General features: G+C 32.4%; 1 protein-coding gene across 3 annotated transcripts in view; it reads left to right on the forward strand.

Annotated features, from left to right (window-relative positions):
• The first annotated feature begins 1,646 nt into the window (after positions 1-1,646).
• The window catches only part of Fkbp14 (peptidyl-prolyl cis-trans isomerase Fkb14), a 77,743-nt gene continuing 59,796 nt past the window's right edge, over positions 1,647-19,593 (forward strand). The window contains exon 1 of one of the 3 annotated variants that reach the window (XM_076407811.1): positions 1,647-1,923. In XM_076407811.1, coding sequence (XP_076263926.1) covers positions 1,730-1,923 — 194 coding nt within the window. In that variant the 5' untranslated portion in view covers positions 1,647-1,729. The remainder of the gene's footprint in view (positions 1,924-19,593) is intronic. The other 2 variants (XM_076407810.1, XM_076407812.1) reach the window with 2 other exon arrangements.

Consider the following 19,593-nt stretch of genomic DNA (forward strand, 5'->3'; position numbering starts at 1 on the left):
TTCGTGATCTAAACAAAAACCATAACCTACAAACAACAAACATAAAAATGAACGGCATAGAAATAGAAAATGCTGATTTCACACAATTTGATCGACCAATCACATTTCATGTTAGTGGCGGCAACAGGAATTTAAACTAGCCAATCACAATTTGCGATCGCAGCGCTACAGGTGATTGAACTAAACAAAACCTTTCCCCAAGGTCGCCTATACCGTGAAATTTCTATTTTTTCTGTGCAGTGGACTCTAAAGGCACCTTCTATGTTCCGATTTTTCTCCTGTCACTTTATTTTAAAATTTCTTATAATACTTTATTTACTAAAATAGGTGGTGGCAATTTTAATAAACAAGGACTAGTTTTTCAATATTATCTTTCCACACGACAAAACCTTCGAGCGAATCAAACTTTAATGATTCTCGCTCAATTTTAATATTGTGGGACGACACTATATGATGTGATTTGGATGAGGTATGCTCACATAAAGGACATCGATACATATTTATACAAACTTTCACTTTAGTAGACTCAATTTTGCATAAAATATCATGTAGAGAATTGTTTACTATAGAATTACAGACAGTAGGCATCTCAGAATATCGCGTGCTGGGTTCGCTCACTCCGTACAACAAGCGAAACCGTTAGACCACTTCAGAGGAGTGTTTGACGGAGTTTCCGGGTCGTTTCGCGACCGTCGACCAAACATTGATCCACTGTGCTCCAAAGAAGGCGAAGACTGGCCAGAAAGGTGATGGCCACCGTTTTCTGGGATTCGCAATGTGTGATCTACATCGACTTCCTGGGCCAATTCGACGCTGAACTGCAGAAAAAACACCTTCAGTCGGCTAAGACAAAAATGCTCTTCAATCGGTCAAAATTGACGAACTGTTCCAACTGGGCTACGAACTGCTGCACTTCTTAGGTGGTAGGACTTCTTCTTCTGTCCGAGCAGAAATTTGATTCGAATGAGGAGGTCATCATCGCCACGAACGCCTACTTTGCAGACTTCGAGAAAACGTATTTCTCAAAGGGACTAAACCAGTTGGAGCATCGCTGGGTCAAGTGTTTCGGACTAAAAAGACACTACGTTAAGAAATAAATCGGCAAATTTTTCGTCTTTCTTTTGTTGTTTATATACTTATCGAACGACCCACGTAATAAAACAAACAATAATGAAATAACTTACTAAACGCAATATCAGTGTCCTATTTTAAACAGCATCTGTTAACTGGATAATTACGAAGAAAACCTTTTTGTTCGCAGACTGTATCAGTAAACCTTTCGTTTACTCTTCAATTAACTGGCAGATCTTTTTTTCTCTGTTCAATTCAGTCGACAAGAACCCCAGTCCGTATCCATATTTCAGGACAATAAACGAGACCGAGCACAGAGCAACAGAGAGGCAGGAAAAAAAACCTAAACCATCCTAAACAATTATCCAGATGACAAACGCAAGTTCTGCTTTCTTTCGGCGATTCGCGACACAACACATAACAGGTAGAACCGCAACGACATCACGCGACCGACCAATCAGGACCAGACCTGTGGCTTTCGTCGCTTGTCTCTTCTCTGTCGTACGCGCGGCGTTCTATCGCGGTCGGAGGGGGACAACAAATCGGCTACGTCATGGGAAACAGCGTGGCAGGTTCAAAACTTCGGATATTTGTTTCAGTTGCGCTCGCGGTTTGCGATAGTTAGGTTTCGTCTAGAGATCAGGCAGTTAGAGAAAACATGACCCGATACACGAAATCTCTGGGATTTTTCGCTGTTGCCCTGGCGTTTTTTATGGTCGCACGTGCCGAAGAGAAACTGCAGGTGGACGTTGTCAGTAAACCCGAAGTATGCGACGTTAAATCGAAAAATGGTGACCTGCTGACGATGCACTACACCGGTACTTTGGCCGACGGTACCAAATTCGATTCAAGGTAAGTCCTATTATTTAAATCATCGATACAATATCTATAATTATGATGATAAACCCAAATCCCAAACGCTGATATCGCACAAAAGTGTTTGATACTCTGACCTACTTCAAAAACTCATCGGTGAAGCTAGCGGTTTAATATTGTTTAGTACTAACCGACAAGGTTAAATTCATCCTTTTAGCAACATTATTATTATGTAACATATAAACAAAATATTTTAAAAAAATATTGGTTGATGCTATAAAATATCAGATTTATTGAAATAACTTTCACAAGTTTGCCGGAACTATTCAAAGTGATAAGACTCAGAGTGAGACGTGTCTTAAATATTATCACATTTAGCCTAAAAAATATTTAATCCTTAATTGGTTTTATTATTCGTCACTTCATTATTGATTGAGATTACGTCCAAATAGAAATATATTAATAAAAAAAACTCTAAATAGAAAAACATATTTTAAAAAAATCTACGAAATATACATGTTTCTATCGCATCTGTAATAAAAAACCCAAATCAGTTTACGGTAGATTTTCGTTCCTTTCATCTAAGAATTCATATCTTTTGAGAGTTTTATCTTTAACCTAGAGATTACAAAATTAATACTTTTTCCATATGAGTAGTGAAAATGTGCGATTTTTTATAATTTTCCATTTTCCATTATATAAAAACTTCTGCACTCATTTCCTTTCCATAATCCTAAGATGATGAAAATTACAGGTACTATAAAGAATTTTACGCTGAAAAACAACAAGATAATTAAGAACTGTTTTTCAAAAATATGACAAGATTTCTGCATATCGGAAGAAAAATATAAAGAAATTACTGTTAAAAAAATGTTTGTTGATACGATGAAATAACAGATTTATTAAAATTACTTTCTGAAATATTCCTGAGCTATTCAAGTGATAATATTCATAATGAGACGTGTCTTAAACATTATCACATTTAACCTAATAAATATTTAATTCTTATTTGGTTTTTTCAAATAAGATTCGTAATGATAAAAGTGTTGAACATTATCACATTTAACCCGAAAATATTTATACTTAAAATTGGTTTTATATTACGTGGAAATAATAATGTATTATTGAAGATAATCCGTTATAATTATTTTATTATGCTATAATTAAACGATGAGGACGTATTAATTATCATCACGTGGATGGGTAGGAAAGTGAGAGTTGCAAAGTTGAAAACTATTTTTCTTACGGTTCCGCTATGCTGCAAATTTAGCAGGAGAAATCTGGGTTAAACGAGGTGAAGCTTCATGTGCGACTGCCTGAAAAAAAGTCGTGTTTTGTGTACAGACACGTAATTTATTTAAATGGCAAGTTTATGTATGTTTTAAAGTAAAAAAGAGCGTACATTCTGCCCTTACAGTACTTTCTAAAATGTAGCTTAAATGTAAATAACTTTCCAAAATTTTCTCCTGAAATATAATATATCATTTTATTATATTTTCTAATAATAGTAATAATGCAATTTTTATAATATTACTAATTTATGTTGTTTTTCTTACAACATGATAACAAATATCACTCATCTCCTCCCTATCCACTACCACAATTTTCTCCCTTGGCCCTTCACTATCTCCCTTATAAACACATCTTTATGTCAATTCTATAAGATCTTATTTCATTCAGTCTCAGTTATGGGTACTTTTGTGCCCATACTAGAGCATTTGTGGTGGATATACCATTATATTATATATTATATTCCAACCAGGTATACCATTTCAAGCTCCCTGAACATAGCTCCCAGAGCTTTGTCCCACATTACAATCTTTCAAAGAATGGCTTATCATTACCGATTCTCGCGATTTTCTGGAGCATAAATTCAATATCTTCTGGTCACTCACTCACTGTCTATTATACTTACCCTCCATCTGAATGGTTACAAGAATACTTTAGTTAGAGTGCCCTTCTCATCACAAATTTTTGAGGATGCAATTCATTCATTCAGATTAAACAAATATATCAAACAAATATAACAAAATATCTTCGGATTTGGCGCATGCGCTTACTGGGCCCCATTTACTTTTGAAACAGAGAATAATTAAAGTTTGCTTACTGCTTTTTTATATATAAACTATTTTTTATAAATAAATATACACAAATTTGATAAATAATTGATTTAATATTGAAACTATATATAAGAAGGGAAATAAACATTGACATATTTTTGAAATAACACGTTTTATTTAAAAAATTATTCAATAAAATGAAATAATAAAAATAATTTCTATATGCCTTTCTATTTTTATAAAAACACCATATTTAAATTAATTTATATATTTGAACAATTAACAAGAACTCCAAGAGCCATACAAATAAACATTACCATAAAAAAGACCAAAATCGTTTAGATCAAACCCAGCCAATATAGTTAAAACCAAACGAAAAATCCACCACTATATATGAAAGCAGTGAAATTCTCTTAAAAATCTCTTAAAAATCATTCTTGATTCACAAACCCCATTAATGAATAGACTACCTCGAGCTTTTGTTTAATATATTGTTCATTCACTCGCCTAAAACGAATGAATGATCGTACTTTTTAGCTGAAAGAAATCTCAGTCATATATTATTTTTGCAAAACAATAATATATTTACCGATACTCTTATATAATAATGCATTGTCTTTTTCTTGTCATTAGATCATTAGGGTGCAGTTGATAATTTTATATTTTGTTTATTTGATCCAGGTCAAGTTTTGTTAGCAAATGTAATTATTTCATGGTATCACTGTACACTGTTCTTACATCTTAGCAAAATGCTGTCTAATTTCTTCTTCTTTGATTCTCTGAATTTCGCATTCTTTGACTTTCACTCTCAGCAAATTCCAGCTACATCTTACCTATAAAATAAACTTCAAATCATTACTAATATATATTACGTTTCAAATAAATTGCCTCATTAATGACTCAATTTTGGCATATGTTGTTTGGTGCTGTTTGGACTTTATAAATTAAATAGTAAATTCAACCTTACATTCTGCACTTACCCTTGTTCTTCCATATTTTAAAACCATTGTACGTTGAACCACCAAGAATACCACTATAATTTAATTATTACTATATAAATTTTAAGGTAAGACAAAATCTGAATATTCTAGATATTTTTGTTCGTTTTGACTTGATCTACAGCAGCCATCGACTCGAAAAGAATGTACCACCATTAGAAATGGAATGCAATATAGCTTATTCTTTTCTATAATTTTCTGTGCAGGATAGTGCGCCCAATCCGGAGATATTTGTTAAGAAATGTATCCTAAATCCTTATCCCATTCATTTCGTGTTTCACCAAGAATATGGTACAGCGTCATTGGGCCCAGGAGACCAGCCATAATAAGCTCTTTAGGATTAAAATATAATTTTTCTCCTCTGTTTACGTTTTGGTGCCAAATCAGGGCTATACGGAGGATGACCCATCAATTCGAGGTTTTGGCCAGAAAATAGGTGCTTGTTTTAGCCGATGGATGAGATCTTGTATTGTCATGATGAATAAAATGTTCGTTGCCGCTTCTTTTTTCGTATTTCATGAATCGCTTCTGGTAAACAGATGGTTGTGTTCAGAATTCATAGTTCTATGTTGCTCTAATGTCACTGTTTCCGTATGTTCAGTTATTTCAAAGAAACAAGCGATTATTTGCTTTGAAGTGCCTGGCGTACGAATCACTTTTGTCGGACTTGCCTAATTTTGGAAGAGATAGATATGAGATTCACCGCAATTGTATTTCTTGAACATTTATATATGCCAATTGATACGAGAATTTTTTCGAGCTCTTATGAGTGAATAAATCTTTTACAGCTAGATTTTCCTGCAGTACTTCTTATGAACATGTACAGTAATTTTTGTTTTTTTTTTTTGTTAAAACTACCCAAGAAGTGATGAAGAAGTGACAAGTATTAATTTGCTAATATTTGTTTGGATTTTGCATAGTTCTCAGGTTTGCAACAAATTTTACATTATTTACATTACAATTTTTTTAAATATTAGGATAACTTTATTTTTTGAGCAATTTTAAAGAATTTTTCATTATTTGTTCTTGTAAAATCCTCATTTTATATTTTAAAATTTTGCGTAACACCTCACAATTACGAAAAAGAGCGAAAATTATTTATAATATTAAGTTCAAAAGAAATTCTGTATAAATTAAGGCAAATTCATAATATATATGTATTATTTATGTATAGTAATATTTTGTATTCTATATTATTTGATATAGTATAAACAGTAGAAAATAAGCGTTATGACATCACACGTCACAATCAAAAGTTGATTTTAACGATAATTTAGCCAAATTTCTCGTGATTTCGATTTGAATTATAATCTGAAAAGATGACGGTATCTGAGATGTTTTTAAAGCCTTTATAGGTTTCGAGCTTTTCAATTTTTCAATACCAGTCTCGTTTATCAAGTCTTCAGCTGAGACTTTTTCTACCTTGGAGTAATTTATATTCGTCTTCTTTTCGGGGTGTCTAGTCTGCAATAATACAAAAAGAAATGCTAAAAGTTTGATCAGGCAGGCAGTATATTTAAACAAATCGCTTTATATAGGACATATTGAGTTTGTGCACATTTAGTTTTGGTTCGTCCATATTCATATTAGCTCGATTAAAAAATAGTAAGACTTTTCCGTTGATGTATGTTATTTTATTTTTACATTATACAGGGGGTGGAAAAAATAATATGAATACCTTTACAATAATACTTTATATAACATATACACAATGTTTATTTATTAATAAGGTATTAAGCCACCTCTTTTTTTGGTGTTCTTCGGATTTGAAGAGGAATGGACTAATGACCCTCAACTATTTTTTTGGTATTTAAATAATTTTTCTGTACATTTAATAATATAATATAATAAATGTAGCAATATTTATACAATAAAACAAAATAAAAATTAATAACTAAAGCGAGTTACAATAGGAAAAAATTATACATTGGAATGAATTAGTCACTACTGGAGCTAGTCGAATGAAATAGACGACATTAAATTACTAAATAGTCGAAAGAAGTTCATAGCTGAGAGAAAATGGTTCTTTCTAACCGTCGCGAAACAAAGCGTATAATACACTGAAATATAACCTACAAGACTTGGTATGTAAAGTAAGCAATACATATGCGCGACAATATTTACACGGAGGCAGTGTTGCCGATAAATAATAAGATAATATAACAGGTCAATTTAAAAGTCCCCTGTCTTACACATAGATGACGCTGTTAGAATTAAATCCATATGTTTTTTAGTTAGCCCTAACCCTCGAAAGATGCGTGTATAAATTTGACAGCTGTTGGATTATTAGTTTGTGAATTATAGCATTTTCAATGAAGCAACTTTTGTTATTGTGAAAAAAATTGATAAAAAGGAATTTCGCGTGATAACAAAATATTGTTTTTTGAAGGGAAAATATATATTTGAAGCAAAATCTTGGCTTGATGCCGAGTTCCCGGATACTGCCCCAGGAAAATAAACCATCAACGATTAGTATGCTAAGTTTAGATGTGGTAAAATGAGCACCGAAGACGGTGAACGCAGTGGACGCCCAAAAGAGGTTGTTACCGACGAAAACATTAAAAAAATCCACAAAATGATTTTAACTGAAAGATATCAACTGAACGTGTACATCATATCATTCACGAATATTTGGGTATAAGAAAGCTCTATACAAAGTAGGTGCCGCGCGAGCTGACATTTGACCAAAAACAACGACGAGTTGATGACTCGGAGCAGTGTTTGGAGATGATCAATTGTAATAAATCCGAGTTTTTGCGTCGATATGTGACAATGACATGGCTCCATCATTTCACTTCGAAGTCCAAAGCGTGGGAAAACGTAACGGTCGGCTGGCAAGGTTATGGCGCCTGTATTTTGGTATGTGCATCGAATAATTTTCATTGACTACCTTGAGAAAGAAAAAACCATGAACAGCGAGTATTACATAGCCTTATTGGACCGAAACGCCAAAAAACGGCCGCATTTGAAGAAAAAGAAAGTACTGCTTCACCAAGACAATGCACCGTGTTACAAGTCAGTGAAAATGATGGTAAAAATCCATGAATTGGGCTTCGAATTGCTTCTTCATTCACCGTATTCTCCATATCTGGCCCCCAGCGACTATTTCCTGTTCTCAGATCTCAAAAGAATTTTGAAACTAATTTTGCCAAAGAAAATTTATTTTGCTATAGTAGGCCGGCGACTTTTCAATTGACCTGTTATAGCATGGTGTTTATAATATTTTGTCTATCTCTCGTAAGGATAAAACTTAAGTTAATTCAATTATTATAAATAAAAAAATATATGTTATTTTAGTTAACAATTTTCATTTTATTTAGTAATTTCGAATTGGTACGGTACTTAATTTAGTTCTGGTACAATTTACTTTAACATCGCAACCAAAATTGCATATTTATGTATGAAAATTCATATTTGTGTTACGAACTAGTCTTGTGCCTTTTATAATTAATAAATTTGAATTGAAATATTCTTCAGTTTACTGTAACAAAGATAGATGATATTCCATTAATTTAGTGACAATTTCAAAAATAAAATGACCTAAATGTCCGACAAAATTGTTTGTTACTGGTGCAACTACCTTATAAAATTCCTCCCTCCATAACATGTGACATTATTCTGTCATTTTAACTTTACGTTTACGAGCTAACGTTTTAAGAAACTAGTTTAACAAGAAACTTTTTAAATTTCAATCGTATAACGGAAAAAAGCGTTTGGTCAGGCGCGTTGAGCGACAGTCAACACCGCCACCAACAACACCAGCAAAAAAATCAAGTTGCAACTTGGCGCAAAAAAGTTAAATTGTTTCGGGGTCCTTGGAGATGGTGTCGGAAGTTTAATGGAGAGAAGGTTCGCGGACCGCGGAAAGAATTTATCGCTCAGTTGGATCCGTTTTCGTGGGAGTTTGAGGGTAAGGGGTGGGGGGTCGTGTGTCGACCCGCTCGGGGTGCATTTGTTTCCTGGGGTTGTATTTTGAAGTTTCGAACTTGGAGGGCGAGGCTAGAGGTCTGTTTGTCGCCCGTTTGCGTACAATACGATAAGGGTTTTATGGGCGGATGATGCTAGATGTTTGCATGATGATTATTTGGATTGGATTTATATAACCGTTACATTCAGTTATGGTTTTTTATATTTTTATGCGCTGATACGTCTAGGGAAATCATCTCCGTGCATTAACATTTATGAGTTTACATATATTATAGTTTAGCGTTGAGAACTATCCATTGAAAACAATCGAAACGGTCGATAGTCGCAAAAGAGTTGAACCAGTCGATAATAAAAAAGTTGCCGAATAAAAATAGTGATTACTATACTATTTCTTTTAATATACCAATAATTGTAAATGGAATGTAATAAATTAATGTTTTTTACTACTCATTACATAAGACGTGGATGTTTATATATAAGTAGGAATTCCTTCCCATTTTATTTTAAACAGAGATAATTCTTTTTAATATATTTTAAAGTATCCTTTTTACCAATGAGGGTTTATCTGGACTGGACCTACTCTTTAACGTGGGTTTCGGATCACGGTCCTCGGCATTAAGTCTACCGACTGGCCAGCCAAAAAATTAAAATATTGATATATCCGAGCAAAAAATATCGAAATTTTTAATACAATAATTAAATAAGTTGTATTATTAAGTTCCAACGTGCTAATGAAAAGTATTAATGTACTAAACAATGCAAACTACTAATTTTAAAGACTTATTAAAAATAATTAAAAAGTACTTTATGGTGGTTGAGAAAAATCGAAAAATATCGGCTAACAAAAGTATCGATATATCAATATATCGGTAAAAAAAAATTTTTTTTGACTTTCCTAAAATGTGTGCTTATGAATGGTTTTTTTAGCCGTGTCATGGATGCATTCCTACTATTCCATTTCTTACTAGTTTTGGGAAAACTATAATTATAAGTATAATTTCGTATCATGTAAAATTATTCCTATATTTTGGTGATCTTTGGATTTGAAGATGAATGAAATAATGACCATCAAATATTTTTATTGTATTTAAATTTTTTTTGAATTGCTATATTTAAAATTGTTTTCCCACGCTTTAGAGCTGGTTCATCGTGTGCAGTGCACTGGGATGACTGTCGATTGGATTTCGGAGTGATATGATGGAGCCATGTTTCATCCATTGTCACATATCGACGCAAAAACTCTGGTTTCATCAAGCGTAATGATAATCTTCAAACACTGCAGCAAATCATCAACTCGTCGTTGTTTTTGGTCAAAAGAGAGCTCGTGCGGCACCCACTTTGCATAGCGCTTTCTCATACGCAAGTATTCGTGAATGATATGATGTACACTTTCAGTTGATATATTTAGAGGTTCTGCTATTTCATTCAATTTCAATTTATGGTCATTCAAAATCATTTTGCGGATTTTTTAATGTTTTCGTCGGTAACAATATAATCTATACGGTTTTTATTGTTATAAATACATTTTTCGAATTCTAAGAACTAATGTGTGATATTACTGTCAAGGCCACTATACGGTATATTAAGTACTCGACCAGTAGGAATAACAATTATATTCTTACTTAGCTCCAGTTTAAATTTAATGTTAAATATCAAAGGCTACAGTTTTATAATTATAAAGATTGCTTGTGTATTGTTTTTTTTTGTTATTTATTTCTTTTGAAAGACATAGATATTTCTTCTTACTTATTCTTTCGTGCAATGAAACCTAAACATTTCACATTTTTTAAATCGTCCATATAAAGTCTTAATAACCTGAATATTTATTTTATGGTTAAATAATTGATAGGTAGTATCTGTTCTATTATTGATCTATTGAAAGGCTTCTTCAAATATCTAATGCGATAAGCTTGTCTTGTCGGACCTTGTGGAATTCATATGACGTCAAAATCTGACAATAGCATTAACAGCAACAGGAATGTAACTACATTATTATTATAATTATTATTATTATATATTAGTAAACAAGTTTAGGTTTGTTAATTAATTGTTAATTAATATTAACGTATTATAAACAGTTTAAGTAAAGAAAATAATTTAAAATATATGAACGCTTATACACCTTGGAGACAGAAGCTCAAGAGAAACCAGAAACGAGAGTTTCCCAATAATCAGCCCTTAATTTAATCTAGACCGACCCTCTTCTAATATATACCTAAATAATCTGGTTAAAAGCCTTCTATGATAATATAATTTTTTGCATCGATAAATATTACTTAATTGAGAATAAATTACTAAATAATTAAGAACTTACTTTCTTTAAATATGTCCTATTCTATTTTTATTTTTCAAATTTTCACCGGTAAATACATCCAGAATAATTTAAGTGAAAATTGTTGTATTGCGCCTTTCTTCATTTATTTGTTTTATTAATTTTGTTAATCAGTATACTTGATCAGTATGATGCGGAGAATAGTAGTCTTGGTGAAAGGATACTTATAATTCGTTCCTGTCATCCTGAACGTTGACATTTCGTTGTTGACATTCAATTTATAAATATATTAACAGGTTAATTGAAAAGTCTCCGGCCTACCATAGTAAAACACATTTTTTGGCAAAATTAGTTTTTTTATTCAACATAATTCCCTTCAAGGGTAATACACTGATTATAGCGACCCTCCAACTTTCCGATACAATTTTTGTTGTACGATTTGTCCTTTGGTTCAAAATACCTCTTCATTCGACGAAAATTTCTTCCCAGCGAGCATTCTTTTGAGATCTGAGAACAGGAAATAGTCAGATCTGGAGAATACGGTGGATGGATGGATTTTTGCCATCGTTTTCACTGACTTGTGACACAGTGCATTGTCTTGATGAAGCAGCACTTTTTTCATGCGTATCTCAAAATATAGACGCCATAACTAGCCGACTGTCCAATTTCAATTTACGGTTAATGTTTTCGTCGGTAACAACCTCTTTTGGCGTCCACTGCGTTCACCGTCTTCGGTGCTCATTTCACCACTTCTAAACTTAGCATACCAATCCTTGATGATTGATTTTCCTGGGACAATGTCGGGAAAATGCCGAGTTTCTGCTTCAGCTGTATTTTTTCCCTTTAAAAAGCAATATTTTATCAACACGCGAAATTACTTTTTATCCATTTTTTCACATAACAAAAGCTGCTTCACACAAAATGCTATAATTCTCAAACTAATGATCCCACAGCTGTCAAATTTATACACGCATGTTTTGTGGTTTAGGGATAATAAAAAAACATATGCATTTAATTCTAGTAGCGCCATCTATGTGTCAGGCCGGGGACTTGACAATTAACCTGTAATTCCATAAATCTTTGTTTATTATATATATTTATGTTTGTCTACGTTCTTTGTATAGAATTTCCGGTGTTAAACACAAAACCCAATTGTATAGTCGCGATAAAATGAATAAGTCTTATAAAAACGATGTTTAGCGTTCATTATACGCGCCCATAAAATAAAACTAAATTAATATTCTTCGTTAGAATTGGAGAGAAGATTAAGGCGTCTTCGAAATACGGTGCCAAAGAACCGGGGCGTTATTCGACGAATAATTCTCGGAGATGATGATGCCGACGCAAAGTATTTATATTTTCCGCTTGGCAAAAATGTTGCTTCATTCATTATTTATGGGTCGATTTCGACGGCAATCCGAATAAGACGTATAAAAGCCAGTTCTCGTAGCATCTCCGAGCCAATTTGTCATCATATTCCGGTAATTAAGGGCCTTTTAGCGATGCAAGAACCGTAACGTTTATAAAAATTGATGATTTTAATTAAAAATGTTTTTTTTGGTCGTCACGGAACGATTTATTAAGCGTTGGGCCTGTTTTTTTCGACTGCTTATTTTGGGTTTTGCTGTGGTTATGATTATTTTTGGATTTTGTGTTTTTATTTGTCTTAATTTTTGCAATAGGCGGTGTAGGTGTCTTATGATCAAGGCAAAAATCAACCATTCTTTTTAATCGACTTCAAAAAAGGAAGAGGTTATATGTTCGACCGTAGATTTTTTTAATGTATGTTCGCCGATTTACCCGTCAATCATGAACTGACTTTCAAAATTATTTTATTATCGAAGGAGTGCACTTCCGACGTGGTCCCATTGGAACCAAGTCAGGATCTGATGTTGGAATGGGGGAAATCAAGGGAAACCCTCAAATTTCAAAGACAATGTTTTCTCATATTTTTTTATCTAAAATAATCATAATAACTGATGTAACAGAAGACCGGAAGTCGTTCGGTGCAAAAGTTCAGTTTGCTTGAGGCTGAATTTCTTCAATTTCGTGACGTATATTGTATTTAAGATGTTGAATCGTTTGGGGTTTATTCACATAAACTTATGATTTTACAAAACCCTATAAGAAATAGTGTAGTGCTGTTAAATCCGGAGATCTGGCTGACCATGCTAAATCGCCACTTCGCGAAATTAGTCTGCCTAGAAAAACGTCATTCAATAATTGAATTGTTGAACGAGCTCTGTGTGCTGTGGCCCCATCTTGCTGAAACTACATGCCCTCTAGTCACAAGAAAATTTCGAATCATGTCTTAGTACCTTTCAGCAGTAACAATAACAGAAACACCTTGGTCATTTTCAAAAAAATAGGGATCAATGATGTTTCCAGCATGAATACCACACCATACAGTTGTTTTTAGTGGATGCAATGATGTTTCATGAATTAATTGACGATTCTGTGTTCCCCAAAATTGACTGTTCTCTTTATTGACGTGGCCACTGAGCGGAAAATGGGCTTCATCGCTCATTATCAATTTAGACGAAAAATCTTCAATTTCACCAGACAGCCTTAGGATTACATTACTGTACTCACTTCGTTGATCATGATCTCTCGGTAGCAGTTTTTGGACTAATTCAATTCTGTACAGGAACATTTTCAAATCAGTTCAAAATTCGTCTTAAACTCCGTGCAGAAATGTATAACTATGTATTAACAGATGTATACTCTATGGATATATAGTATAAAAAGTATACTTAGTATACATAGAGTATAACATGGCCGAATTGATGTTTCCGCAGACTCTGCAACACTACCGCGCACGAGATTCACATTTTCAGCGTTACGAGACGTCCGTTGTCATGGAAACGATAAATTGTGATTTTGTGAGGCACTGGACGATTAGGATATGTTTGACATAATTTCCGCTGAGTGGCAATAAAGGAACGATTATTTTCAATAAATATTGTCACTATTTCTGATCGTTCTTTTGGCGTATATTTATCTATAATAAAAATTGGACGTCTACACAACAAAATGGTTAAAGCGAAACTGAGCTAAATGTCACATAACCCAGATGGTGCGCTATCAAAATGCTAGACTTTTGCCCCACCTGTTATATCGATGATGGATATTGGTTAATTGAACAATAGAAATCAATTTAATCAGGAAATACGAAAATAAACAAACACCATTCCAATAACAACGGGCTTGTACGTTTGGCTCGCTAAAAATATTAAACGAACATCATCCCCTCCCCCGCGTACACATACACGCACAAACACATACGAAAAAAAACAGGCGCACCGGGTTGGGGTAAGAGGGGGAGCCTCTCTAAGGCCCAAATTTAATTTGCGACCCGGTTTAACTTAGAGCCAGTCCTAAATGAAAGTTTTAAAGGAAGTTTGCAACATTTTTGGGAGTTGAGAGTCGCGAAGGAGACATCGTAAACCGTGTGAAATATTAGGCGCGCGGGACCGGGGCCGAGGATGGGGGACGCTCTAAAATTTTTATAAGGATTTTCGTAGTTTTTATGGGATTTTTGGGGGTCGGACGTGTTATAGGTTCTTTTTAAGGATTGTCGGATATAATCTTGTGCAAATACATACAAAATACGTTATTAGGGAAATGCGGGAATGTTATTATGTAGATTTTTTTGTCTCAACAAGTTGTTAGGGTCGTAAAACGTTGCCGGTAGGCGAGGGGTAGTCGAAGGCGTTTCAATTTTATCATGAAAACGGATTATATGCTTCATTCTAACGCCAAATAACAATTGTTCTGAATCAGTGTAGAATAAATTGTTTACGTTACGTTTGTTCTTCCATATATTATTATTATTATATAAAAAAAGGACTGTGTGAAATTTTAACGAATCTCTTTTATTAGAGGGAAGTAACTAAATATGGACTACCGTTTTCTTTTTGGGTCAAAAGTAAAAAAAGACTATTTAAAAATTAACATTTTTTAACGTAATATTAATCAGTCTATTTTTAGATAACACAGTAACATTTTTATATTTTTCTTGATAATCTATATTATCAAAATTGAGCATTAAACAACATTGCCAAGTAGATGCCATTTGTGGAACAGTTCCACAAATACAATATCAAATAAAAATAACATTCATATAATGCTTATGTAGTAAGAAATCAAATAACTTTGTTAATGTAAGAAATTAATTATTTTACTTGCAAAAATCACTTATCCAAGTGTCAAATTCTGGTCCTACACAGTCATTATGTGTCCAAATCCTACACCTCAAGCGTTTCACTTAAAGTGTTTTCTGAAAAAAGTTCCTGGCAGAACATACATTTTGATCTACAGAGTCAAGGGCTTCTGTCCTTATTATGGCATCTGACTGAATCAAATTCCTCTTGACATAACTGTCTTCTAGTTTTTTGTCTTCTGATTTCTAGACTTTTTTCTATTCTTTGCCTTTATTTTTTCCTACATTTCGTCCAAAAGTTGAAAAAAATTATCATTAAAATTATCATAAATTATTATTAAAAATTTTTGTTGCTTTTAGGGAATTAATTTTCTTCATTTGTTAGTTAGTTTTCAACAATATAAAGTTTCCATTGTTTCGCGTAAGAGAAAGTTGTTTGTGATACTATACATACTTATTATGCAGCATGTAAAAGTTCATTACGTGTTAAATCATCATGTATTATTACTATAAAATAAATGTTTTACAAGTTTATTATATAAATTTTATTTAGTTAAGTTGTTTGGTAGTTTTTAGATTCCAAAGATGATGCGAACTGATAAAGATGTTTCCACGGATAATTGATCTCTGGTCTTGGTCCACACTCAATCCTTTTTTTGAAATCCGAACATTATCAAAATAATGTCTATCAATCCCCTTGTAATGTTTACATGAATATCATGACTAAGCATCCTGACTCGTAGTATCTAAATGCTAAACATTTATTTTTATTAAGAGTTGTAATGAACACTGTTTAGTGTGCTAACGTTTTGTCGCGGATGATGTATTAAAATCCTTTATACATATTTTGTAAAAATATAACGAATTATATTGACAAAAAATTAGCAACAATGCTATAGCCTTCAAATATTTCTCGGAATATTAACAAATGCATTTATTTGTCGATTTTTTTCCTAAAATAACTCATATTAAATATCAGTCTTGAATTATTTATAGATCTATTTAAGTCATGAAGATGAAATAGAAAAAATTTCATATTTTTAAAGAAAAAATTAGACAATAGACTAAAAATTAAATGTAATTTGAATTTAGATAGTTCTTAATCGTATTTTTTTACAAGAACCAATTAGCAAATTGCCACTGTTTGTCCGTAAAACTAATTTTTTGCAGTATTATGTCATATGAATCAACGTAGTCGTAACAGACGCAGTGACAAAATAAAATTCTGTTTATTATTCAGTGAGGTTCGGTAGAAAATTAATGGCATAACTTGTAAAACAGGTAAATTGTATTGTACGTTATCCATAAAGTCGAATTTAGTCCGGTGTCAATTTCATATATTTATACGCACGGTGGAAATAAAATATAAATAATTACCATTGCCAAATCGAAATTTGTCGAAAGGTCCGTCGGTGTAATGACGTACACCTCGTTTTTATTCGCTTTCGAAATGATGCCGTATTCGATGTACCCATACTGCTCAAAATTTAAACAACGGTAAATCGTTAACGGTGTTTTAGCGCTGACACCCTAAACAGGACCACTGAAAAGTTAATAAAACTTCTTTCCATCAATTATCTCAGTCTTGTCATGGTTATAGTTCTATTTAATTTCAGTGGATAATTTATTTTTCCTTAATAAATTCACATTACCCTTGACGGGTGTCTAATTTTTCAACGGTACTGTATATTTGGTGGTACAAAACTTCATATATAGTCACTGTGAATTAGGAATGACGAGAAAATATCGATATTTTTGGCCGATGTTCTTTGACCGACATCGATATATCGATATTTGTTTCAGCCGATTTTTTCGGTTTTTTTTTTAAGTATTAAATATAATTTTTAAACTTTATAATAAACCATTCAATTATTTTTAATAATTTCAAGCTTGATAAAAACCTTGCACATAACTGGCATATTCTTCTTGAAAAATGAAAAATCTGAATAATTTATGTCAAATATTCGTCTTATTTTCAAATATATGTTACCTATAACAACTAGGATCATAAAACATCTTAACAATAACCGCTCTTGAATATTATGTAAATATGCCAACATTTTTTTTTCACCCTTTAAAACAGTTGGTTCAACCTCTCAACCCTCTCAACCCATGTCCTCCAGGCGTGTTTTTGAGTTCTCTGGAGCTAAACCTGATGAATCTATTTTGAATTGTATCAAGATAAAATACAAAACCTACTCAATAACCTGCTGTACATAATAATTCTTTATGACTAACATGAAACCAATATTGAGACGAAATTATTTTCTTCCTCATCCTATCCCCGTGCTCTCACATTCTTCATCTTCAAATCTTCTAGATTGTATTTTATGGTAGTTATATTTGACAGAATAGCTAAAATAACTTGTCCAAGAACGGATTCGATGCCATACGCATAGAGATATAGCAATAATAACGTTAACAATGGTTTGGTGTGTGCGAAAAGCTATTCTAACGACACGTGACTCATTATTTATTTAGGTAAGCGGACCAATGTGTGAAACAATATATGTATTTCGAATTATTATTGGGCAATCCGTTATTTTAACAGTTATTGTTGCCGTAATTTATACGATTTTTTGAAACAATCTAGTTAAATATTCCGCAGTAGCGTATATATATATATATATATATATATATATATATATATATATATATATATTCACTTTGTTCAATTAACTTTGGAATGCACAATTTCATCTTCTTTTTACAAGTTTTAATACCAGTGTACTACACCTTGCATAACTCACTCCTCTACATAGCAAAGTTTAGGATACATCAAAAATCATCGTGGTTGACTATATTGCGTTTGCGCGCGCGTCCCCAGTGTTATATTTGAATGTTCTCAGTGTTGCTTGTGACATCATGAGTAGGATTGTGTTTTATCTATAACCAAATTTCTGATATCGGCTTAGTGTTAGTCGTTGAAGCGTAAAATATACTCTGTATTAGTGATTAAAATAAAGAGTAATGTTCATAAGTTTTATATTAAGCTATATATATACCATGACATTAATTTGCGAAACATTTAGTGGAGGTAAAAAGAAAAATGCAGCATAATACTAAAAGTTTATATTCTATTCATTTATACATTTTAAAATTTAATATCAATTTTAAATTTTAAATTAGAGGATATAAAACAATGAACCTTAACTATGCTATCAACTATTTACTAAATTACCACATATTTGAATATACAATACCACAAATGTATTACATATAAATAAAATTCATAAGATACAACCAAAATTAACAACTTTCTTGTAGACACAGTCCTTTAAACTTTTCACACTAATTACTAATTAATTACAATACAATAAAAGTTGCAATAGAGAATTTCCAAATAAAGGCAAGTTTAATATATTTCATGGAAAAAGAGCTTACCGTCTAAAAAAAAACACCACTCTAATTAAGGGTCTGCTTTTCTCTTCTTTGATATTTTGGCAGATTACTTTTTCTTATCAGCAAATCATACAGCTGTAGCAAATACAATCATTTTCTAACAGGATTAAACAGGATTCTTTCAGGATTAAGGGTTGCAATATTTTTCTGCACTTCTGCAAAGCCTATAAACTGGACGGTTAATTGAAATTACTTAAATATATAGTTCCCCATTACCTTGTCAAAAATCAGTTGTCGAATATTATTCTGGGATTCATATAGGCTACTTGAATTTGCTTCAATATTGAGTCTTATAATGTTCTTAACAAAAAAAAACTTATATATACAGAGTCAAATCAATTTTTTTGCCTGTAACCCTTCTTGACCTATCGTACACTACCTAAAATTCATTCGTAAGATAATAATCATATCGATAGTTTTATAGAAAATACTACCAAATACTTGCAATACCATGCAGTGTTGCCAAACCTAAGGACAAGACTATAAATTGTCCTAAATACTAAAAAACGTATCTACTCTATTATTTTTGTTTCAAAACAAAATATAAAAGTTAGTGTTAGAAAGCCTCGTTAAATATATTATTCTTCTCAAATAAAATACATCTATAAAGCAATTAGTTCCGAAAGTAGCCGAATCTCCGGACCACGATGATTTTTAATGTATACTGCAAGATTTACGTTTGGGTTTGTCATAACATAATCTTTCTTTTTTGCCTGGAAAGCAATAAAACTGTGACGCTCAAACGTTTCGAATAGCATTTCCGCTTAGCATTTTTGTCCTGCACATCGTTCTTTGTTATTGACCCCAAAATCACCACTTTTTAATCGTAGAAATCAAAATCGAAGATTGGTATATAACAGCATCAGTATAAGTTTCTAAAAGTAT

Source organism: Rhynchophorus ferrugineus, unplaced genomic scaffold (assembly GCF_030347505.1).
Source record: "Rhynchophorus ferrugineus isolate W39M unplaced genomic scaffold, kcgeb_rfMv2 rfM6, whole genome shotgun sequence".
Lineage (NCBI taxonomy): Eukaryota > Metazoa > Arthropoda > Insecta > Coleoptera > Curculionidae > Rhynchophorus > Rhynchophorus ferrugineus.